The following is a 9,479-nucleotide window of genomic DNA, read 5'->3' as shown; positions in this document are numbered from 1 at the left end:
CCAATAATAAAAGTATTTTTGTAATTTTTTCTTAATTTATACTATATTTTGATATAATAATTAATATTAAAAAATTAGAAAAAAAAAATAAATGTGATATTTAGAGCCGGGCCGGAGTTAGTAATATAAAAGGTTTGGTATGTATTGTAAATCCGATATTAACTTGCATTTGGTATATTATGGAAATACCAAATAAAAAAAAATAATTCATTATTGAATTAGGTTTAAAAAATAAAATATTAATATGTTTATATTGTCGTTTTTAATTATGATTATTTTTACTATTTTTAGTTGTTTTTGGGTTTTCAGTATATTTTAAAATTTGCATTAATTTTGAAATATTAACTTTTCGCATGATATACGGTTAGCATAGGTATGAAAATTTTATACAGTAATTATCGGTATTTCGAATATTTAGGGTTTGTTTTTTTAACTCTAAACTTCAGTTTTTATTATTTGGGTTATGTGTTTTTTTTACAAAAATATCTCAACCATAAGTTATTTTAATAAAAAATTCAAATCAAAATTTTTTTAAACTATATCAAAAGAAACGGACTCTTACTATGTTATCGGTATGATGTTTTTCTCGTATGAATGATATAAAAAGTTATATAGTATATATATATATATATTTTTGAAAATATAAAATTCAAATATTAAAATTATAGGTACCATAATGATTACAGCAACTACACTCTTACAATAGTATATGATAAATTTATTTAGGGATAATAAATTGAAAAATGGATATTAGTGTTTTATATATATTGTAAATATTTTATTTTATATTGGAAAATGAAAACAAATATGAGAAAAATCAAAGATAAACAAATAATTAATCCACAAACTTTCATAGTCATAGTCATAGTCAAATTAAAAAAGTTGCTAGTCCTCAAACCCTTGCTTGGTTTTATCTATAAACATTTAGAAAGAAAATTCTGCCAAATACATTCTAGAAAGCATTCACAAATCAATCTAGAAAAATTAATTGACTTTTAATTATTCAATTTTTATTCTCTAGATAATTTTTTTTTTTTTTTACATAATCAAACATTGTTTTTAATTTCATCAAAAAGAAGTAATTAGATGCATTATCCTTACTTTGCATTTTATTTTATCAGACATTATTCACTCAATGTATATAACATAATTTCAGGTTTATTTACTTTGCATTTTTTTTTTATTTTTTATTATATAATAACAAAATATTACATGAAAACCCTATTAAACCAATAATTAAAATAAAAACTATAAATAAAATCATATACTAATTCAATAGTGATACACAATTCAAGCAAAATTTATTATGAAGTCAATATTATACTCCCTCCGTCGTCCCAGAGCTATAGTCTTGGTTGTATTTGACACGAGATTTAAAGAATATTTATATTATATTAATAGTGGCTAAAAAGTACGGGTAAAAAACTTCTTTGCCCTTGTGAGTGTATTAGTGTAAAAAGTAGTGATAATTGTGTAATAATAACGAAAAAGTAAGGGTAATTTTATAGTGATATGATTATTTATTGAAATGAGACTAATGTTTTGGGACGAACAAAAAATAGTAAACAAGACTATTGTATTGGGACAAAGAGAGAGTAAGATATATGTCAACAAATATTGAATTTATTAAGTTTTTTTATATATAAAAAATTTCATTCTTCCACTCAAAAAATATTTGTTTTTATACCTTTTGATAGTTAAAATATAAAATATTATTTTTTAAGTATGAATAGTAGACTCACTAAATATTATCATGACACTTAAATGTATTTATATTAATATTATTAAATTAAATTAAATTAAATACAAGGATAAGATAGGCTTTAAATACATAAGTATTTTCAAATACTATTAAAATACAATATTGGTTAGATTTAGGCAGAAAGTAAACAAAGATTAATGAGTTTGTTTGTTGAGTTTTAGCCTGTTTTATAAATAGTAAAATTTTAAAATTAGAATGATTTTTTTACGTAATATAAATAAATATTTAATATTATATTGTAAATAAAAATAAATTTGAATAAAAGAAAATAGAAAAATAATATGTAATGTAATATTATTTAAGGAGAAAATATAATGTAATGTGTTTATTCTCTTTACACACTCAAGGATTAAAAATATCACATCATCAATAGATTTATTTAATGCATTTTAATAATAATAATAAGGGTAAAGTATTTTTTTTAGTCTGGACTTTTTTATCATTTTAGTCTCGTAAGTGGAGCATGTCGCAACCTAGTCTTATAAGTGAAAATTTTTTGTTGTTTTAGTCCTCTGGCACCGGAGACGTCCGCGTGGCTCGCGAAGGCCCGTGTCCGCCACACGTGGATTTTTTTTTCATTTTTTTAAAAAATTTATTTTTAATTGTATTTGTTTTTTTTTTAATTTTTTTATTTGGTTAGTTAAAAAAAATTAAAAAATTTAAAATAATAATAATAAAAAAAATCCACATGTCTGCCATGTGTCGCTCACCTGGCGGGACACCTGGTGGACATGTGGCCTCCAGTGAGCCACGCGAGCGTCTCCGGTGAACCACGCGGGCATCACCGGCACCGGAGGACTAAAACAACTAAAATTTTTTAGAATTAATTTGATACAGTTCCACTAAAAAACAGTTTATCCTAATAATTATAATAATAATAATATTAATAATAACCAATAGATTCCGGACAACTTTGGTTGGCTTTGATTTGTTCCTTTTGGTTTTATATAATTAATTAGTCGTTTCATTTCACATGAAAATTAATTATTAACTATAATTATTGAATTATTAAATTAATGTATAGTAGCAAAATTAATTGGAGAAAAAAAAAAAGTATTGTATTATTATTATTATTATTTGTTTAAATACAGTGTCAGTTTCATAACGGAACAAGAATTATTCCATGGAGGGGCTAAAAGTATTTTTGTGATAAAAAAAATTAGATACTTTTATATATTTTTTAAAATTTTTAGTTAAATTATTTAATTATTTTAATTTTAATTTATAATTACTATGTATTATATTCTTATTAGTTTTACTAATAAATTTTTAATTATTTATTAATTATATATTTTCAGATGATGTTACATCATAGAAGGGAAGTCTATTATAAACCTTTCTTTTATAAAAATATTAATAATTAGTTTTAATAAAAAAAAATCACATAAAACATATTAAATTATATATATATAATCACTCTAATATGTCTTCATTATATTTCAACTAAAATCTATGATTAAAAAAAAATTAAAACAGAGCAGAAAATGCATGCAGTAAATATAGATGGAAGTATATTATCATGCAAATTTTAGTAAATAAAACAAAAAATATATAATCTAATAAAATAATCACTAGAGTTTATATGTCCTTTGAAATTAATTAAATAATATATTAATTTAAATTTTTATTTAAATAAGATCTTAATATAATACTTTAATTTTGTTTTCATTGATTATTATGTTAATTTCTAACATAAAATAACAAACTCCATATTTGCAAAACTTTCCCATAAAAGAGTCACTACCGACAAATTATTACCGTTTATATGCGTTGTAGTGCACATTAATTAATGTTCTACAGATACAAATAAATAAATAAAATAATAATAATAATAATAATAAATAAATATTGAGGGCGACGGCCAAGCAGAACAAATTCATTCATTGATTCAACTGAAGACTATTCTTCTGGAGACACCAAGACGAAGACAACCCAACCCCACCCATCCATCCACACAAATACGCCTCCCTTCCTCCTTCCTGCATTTCGCATTTCTTCTCAGCTCAATCAAGGTCTGACTCAACACTTTTCGATCTCCTTTTTCTTCTAATTATTGCTGCGGATTCAGCTCGGGACCGATTCATTATTGTGCCTTTGTTTCGTTATTTTGCTGTTTTTCGAATCAGTGCGATCACTTTGCCTGTTGGTGAATTTTCGGATTTGATTTTCGTTGTTCTGGCTGAATTGTGTGTGTGTTTGTTTGTTTTGTTTGATTTCTGTTTTGAATTTTAATTTTGATTTTTGAGAATTGTTCTTCGTTTTTATTATTATTATTATTTTTTTTTTTAATCTGTGGGGCTGCTTTGAGTTATTTGTATTTTGGGGGTTGAGCTTTGTGTAGTGATAGAGCTGATATCTGTGAAGGTATTTTTATGCACAAAATTCAATCTAATTGAAGATTAGATTTAGGATTTTTTTTAGATTTATATTTAGATTCTTATGTTGTGAGTGAATTTGATCAAGAGTGACTTTTTTACTTTAAAGGTTTGAGTGGGTAACAGTTTATTTACTTTCATTTTTATTTTTATTGTTCTTTACCTTACCCAAATCTCCTTTTTGCTGTTTGGTATATTATTAATTGTTGTAATGTTATGGCCTTGGTGATGTAATTAGATTTTGGTTAGATCTTTGCCATTTGGAAGTGAAATTGTGGGGCATTTGTTGAATTGTTCACTTTTCAGTAGAAGATTCTTATTTGTAATTTAGTGTCTTTTTGAAGTATGTCTGAGATGTATTTAATGAAACTGCAGCATTTAATTGTTTATTGGAATCCTTTTGTAGAATTTGGAGAGAGGATGTCAAGTGGGGGAACACAAAACAGTTTAAGGAAAACTCTCGGGGCTCTTAAGGACACTACCACGGTTAGTTTGGCGAAAATTAACAGCGACTACAAGGTAATGATTGAATTCTTGTTATGCACAATATATTGAAGCTGCATTTTATGTATTAGCGATTGATAACTTTATTTGATTGCAGGATTTGGATATTGCCATTGTGAAGGCAACAAATCATGTCGAACGCCCGGCAAAAGAGAGACACATAAAAGGTACTATATCTTAAAAGAGAAGATAACTATGTGTCACTGTTCATCGTGATTTTAGAGTTTGTTCTCATTGTACCCAGGAGACATTACTGATCGACTGTGCAATTTGATTTTCAGCTGTATTTGCTGCTATATCGGCCACTCGGCCACGAGCTGATGTTGCCTATTGCATACATGCCCTTGCTAGGAGATTGGCGAAGACTCATAATTGGGCGGTATGTAATTGCGACAATGTCGTCATTGTGCTTATGGATGATGTAATGGATATAATAATAATTGATACAAGGCTGGTTAGGTGAAGAAATGTGAAGTTTCTTGAATATTAGGAGGCATTGGCTTTCATGGTGACGAAATTTAGTGGCTACGCCAGCTGGTTGGTTTTAGCTTTAAGTCTATCTTGTCCTTTTCGGCTCATGCTTTTAAAAATATTCCTTTCCCCAGGGTGGTTAAATACTATTTTCAAGGTTAACACAGAAAAAGGGGTGGTGGGGGGGGGGGGGGGGGGGGGTGATCATAGGTTCGTAACTCAATTTGTAAGAGACTAAGAGTTAACTAGGGAGCAATTTATTTTATAAAGTCAAGTAGAATATAGCGAACTCTTCAAAATTTCAATCTAATTATTTAAGTGCAACCATCTAAACTATCATCATTTTCTATAGATTGTTTCAATGCTTCAGGGGTTTGGTGTGCCGTTTCTTGGGTTCAACTAAATTTAAGTGTTTTTAATTCTGGATGCAGCGGTTGTATGTTGAACCGTAGATTTGGAAGTTTCAACCAAATTGAAACAAGATATTAACATTGCCTTTGCCCCTCTCATGACAAGAATCACAGTTTTGACTCTTTTTAAACTAACTTTATGATGTCTCGGAATTGTTACAGTACCTCATCTTGCATTGTTTGGGGGACATTCTAGGGGCTTAATTGCTTCCTTTTTTTAACTTCTAGCTCTATAACGACATTCTAGCTCTATTGATTGATATTGATGGACTCTGGCACTTGAATAGAAAATTGTGCTATTCAAATTGGCAACTGAATTCAGAATGTAGAGGTGAAAACAAAGAACAAAAGAAAAATTGCAGTCTTTTGCTTTGGTTTTTCAACCTTTTTGACGGGTAAAATGTGGGTGTTTTCTTGGTGTTAAGTTTTCTGATAGCTCAATGATGATTAAATGATGTGTTGTACGCTTAGTGTTTCATGTTTGAGCTGCGACCACAGTAGGCATAGCCTTGTGATGGAGATTTGACCTCTTTCTTGGCAACAAACTGACTCGGTGATATTAGTAAAGTTGTGTCTTACTTGTGATAATATTTATGACGAATACAGCAAATTATGCCGTGGATGTCCATACATTAGTATATTCCCTTGTTGCATGTGGATATGTCATGTTATTTTATCTGATGACTATAGTGCCTTGTCACTGCTCATTCTCTCTCTATAGGTTGCCCTGAAAGCTTTGATTGTCGTACATCGTGCCTTGAGAGAGGTGGACCCGACTTTCCAAGAAGAAGTGATCAATTATGGTAGGAGCAGAAGTCATATGCTCAATATGGCTCATTTCAAGGATGACTCCAGTCCGAATGGTACAGCTATTGTTTTCTTATATGATTATAGCTTAAGGAAATGAAATCATCCATTACCAAATTGGACGTTCAACCTTTGAACAGCATGGGATTATTCTGCTTGGGTGCGTGCTTATGCTTTATTTTTGGAGGAGCGGCTAGAATGTTTCAGAGTATTGAAATATGACATAGAGGCAGATCGCTCGGTGAGATTCTTTTCTAGGAATTCTTATATTCACCAAATATGTTAGATACTGTTGAATATCATGTTTATATATACACTTTGTGTTTGTTTAAGTCTGTTCACTTGTTCTTTTAATGTGTAGTGCCAGAATTAGCTTGTGCAAACCTGTCTTTTACGATTGAAAATTCTTGTTGCTACATAAAAAAATTGTTATGGCATTTTGGATGTCCTATTCCTTCATGGTTTGAACTTTCTAGCCAATGTGTCGTCTCCTTTATATGTATTTGTTATGTGTTTTCAAATATATACAGTCGTAAGCATTGTTCGGATTTGCACAGTTTCTGTCATTGGGTAGTTCACATGCTTTGAAGAGGGAAAACAAGTTTCGGGGATAGTGTTTGGACTGGTTAATAGTGACAAAAAGTTTGTGTTATATTTTGTGGTTTTGTTCAATGGATTGCTCAATACACTTAAATGAACTGCGAAAATCTTGAGGTTGATTCTAATTGGTGAAGTCGAAAATCATTATGCTCGTTTAATCGTCGTCTCACTCAAAACAATGATTGTGCCAAAACTTCATTGATGTGTTTATCTTTTTATTCTTGGTTTAAACTAAAGTTCACTTTTTTACACAGAGAATGAAAGATCTCGACACTCCAGATTTACTCGAGCACTTACCTGCATTGCAACAATTGCTTCACCGTGTGCTTGGCTGCCAGGTAGTATCTATATATAACGGCACAATATAACTGTAGATTATTAATCCACCATGGAGTGAAACAATGTTGTCGATCCAGTAAGTTAAAATGTGTGTTTCGTATTTTTGCAGCCACAAGGAGCAACAGTTAATAATTTTATCATTCAGCTGGCCCTTTCCATGGTATGCCGATCCAAGTTTTTACCTCATCCCACCAAGGAAATGTCATTCTTGACACATCTAATCCACTGCTATTCTTTCTTGCAGGTTGCTTCTGAAAGCATCAAAATATACAATGCAATAAGTGATGGCACCGTGAATTTGGTCGACAAGGTTCGAAAGATTCTTGATTACACTAACTAACGTAACTCCGTACAGAAATTTACTTTTACTGCCTTTACACCTTACAGTTTTTTGAGATGCAAAGGCAGGACGCCCTCAAGGCTTTGGATATATATCGAAGGGCCGGCCAGCAGGTACGTCTATTACATGCATTTGGCAGTAGTCTTTTCAAAAGTTGGCGTGTGAGAACCTTTTTTTCTAATGAACTATTTTCGCTTCTCTAGGCTGAGAAATTATCGGAGTTTTATGAAATATGTAAGAACCTAGACGTTGGTCGTGGAGAACGATATATCAAGATTGAACAGGTTTACCTTCTAGGCGATTCTTGGTGATTATTTAACTGGCTGTTTACGTCGTACCTGATTTATTTTGTTCTTGTGATGAATGGGGAAGCCTCCGGCATCTTTCATACAAGCTATGGAAGAGTATGTTAGAGACGCACCTCGTGCTTCTACAGCTCGAAAGGATTCGGTACTGATTGTTCAAACTTGGCGCCGTTTTTGTACATGAAGCAGAATGTTTTTAAAATTATTCGACAATTCGATTGTACAGGGCGAAAAACCTAAAGCTATCCTTGCCATTGAGTACAAAAAGAGTCCGGAGGCGAACGAAGAGCATCCAACATCACCGCCTCCGCCGCCACCCGAACCACAACCCGAAGTCGAAACTGTCAAAGAGGAGATTCCTGCTCCCAAAGCAGAACCTGATTTGCTGGTAATTATTCGACTTTTGACGTAATAAATTTTCGTGCATTTTTATTTTCTTTATTTCTCCTCTCTCAACAACATTTTTTGCATCAGGGCCTGCACGAGCCGCTTCCGGCTGCCTCAGAGCTCGATGAGAAGAACGCTATGGCGTTGGCTATTGTGCCAGTCGGTACGTGGATTTTTTCAAAAGTTTCGGTCGTTGTACTCTACAGATATATTTAACTTTGTAGTCGTGAATGTAATGTAGCTTCGGGACAATCCCATACGACTGCGCCGAACCCAGCAAATGGAACTTCCGGCTGGGAACTCGCACTCGTCACCGCTCCGAGCTCCAACGAGACCGCTGCCGCTACTAGCAAATTGGTACAATCTCGAACTCCAAACCTGTGCATTCCATCTCTACAATCATCATATCATACCAATCGATTTTCGTTTTGGTTTTTTCCACGGTGCAGGGAGGAGGTCTGGATAAACTCACGCTCGACAGCCTATATGACGACGCAATCAGAAGAAGTAACCAGAACGTAAGCTACAACCCGTGGGAACAATCCCCGATGATGCCCCCGCAAATGAGCCACGACCCGTTCTACGCGTCAAACGCCGTCGCTGCGCCCCCGTCGGTGCAAATGGCTGCCATGTCCCACCAGCAACCCGGGTTTATGTACCCGCCGCAACAATCGATGATGATGGCCGTCCAGCAGCCGATGATGAATCCTTTCGGAAATGCCTATAATGCCGGTGGACAAATTTACGGCCCAGGTATGCCTGTTCAAACTCATCACAATCCTTACTCGGGTCTCATATAAATCGGGGAATCGAATGGAATCGAAATTCGATTCGTATCGAGCTAGTTCGGGGAAATGATCGGTGTATGATATATATTGTTCGTTCGATGTTGTGTGAGCGATTGGGAGTCGAGTAGATCCGAGCCGATCCGATCGTTGGATATAACTCTTGGTCCATGATTCGGTTCCTTTTTTTTTTTTTTGGCAATAATTTTTATGGTCATAGATTTGTTGTGTGAGTGTGGCTTTTCAGTGAAGAACAGATATTTTATTTTTTATTTTTGAATTTTCGGAAGTATTTTTGTGGTGTGGATAATATTCATTCTTGTTTTCAATTTGTTGTAACGTGTAGTTATACTTTTAGTTTATTTTTTTCAATGAAGATGAAGAAATTGGTCAA

The 9,479-nt window shown here is 32.3% G+C and overlaps 1 protein-coding gene across 1 annotated transcript; it reads left to right on the top strand.

Moving 5' to 3' along the window:
* The first annotated feature begins 3,630 nt into the window (after nt 1-3,630).
* On the top strand, nt 3,631-9,479 carry LOC127266319 (putative clathrin assembly protein At5g35200). The gene is made up of 16 exons (XM_051296530.1): nt 3,631-3,774; nt 4,544-4,656; nt 4,739-4,808; nt 4,923-5,020; nt 6,244-6,385; nt 6,470-6,570; nt 7,184-7,267; nt 7,378-7,428; nt 7,513-7,578; nt 7,656-7,721; nt 7,812-7,892; nt 7,981-8,058; nt 8,140-8,301; nt 8,388-8,463; nt 8,542-8,657; nt 8,750-9,479. Exons 2-16 carry the CDS (start codon nt 4,558-4,560, stop codon nt 9,098-9,100), a joined length of 1,641 nt encoding a protein of 546 aa, XP_051152487.1. The 5' UTR covers nt 3,631-3,774; nt 4,544-4,557; the 3' UTR covers nt 9,101-9,479.

This window comes from Andrographis paniculata, unplaced genomic scaffold (assembly GCF_009805555.1).
Source record: "Andrographis paniculata isolate CXL003 unplaced genomic scaffold, ASM980555v1 Contig75END, whole genome shotgun sequence".
Taxonomy (NCBI): domain Eukaryota; kingdom Viridiplantae; phylum Streptophyta; class Magnoliopsida; order Lamiales; family Acanthaceae; genus Andrographis; species Andrographis paniculata.
The sequence above is the reverse complement of the archived record's forward strand: the minus strand, read 5'-3'. Positions and strand labels throughout refer to the sequence as shown.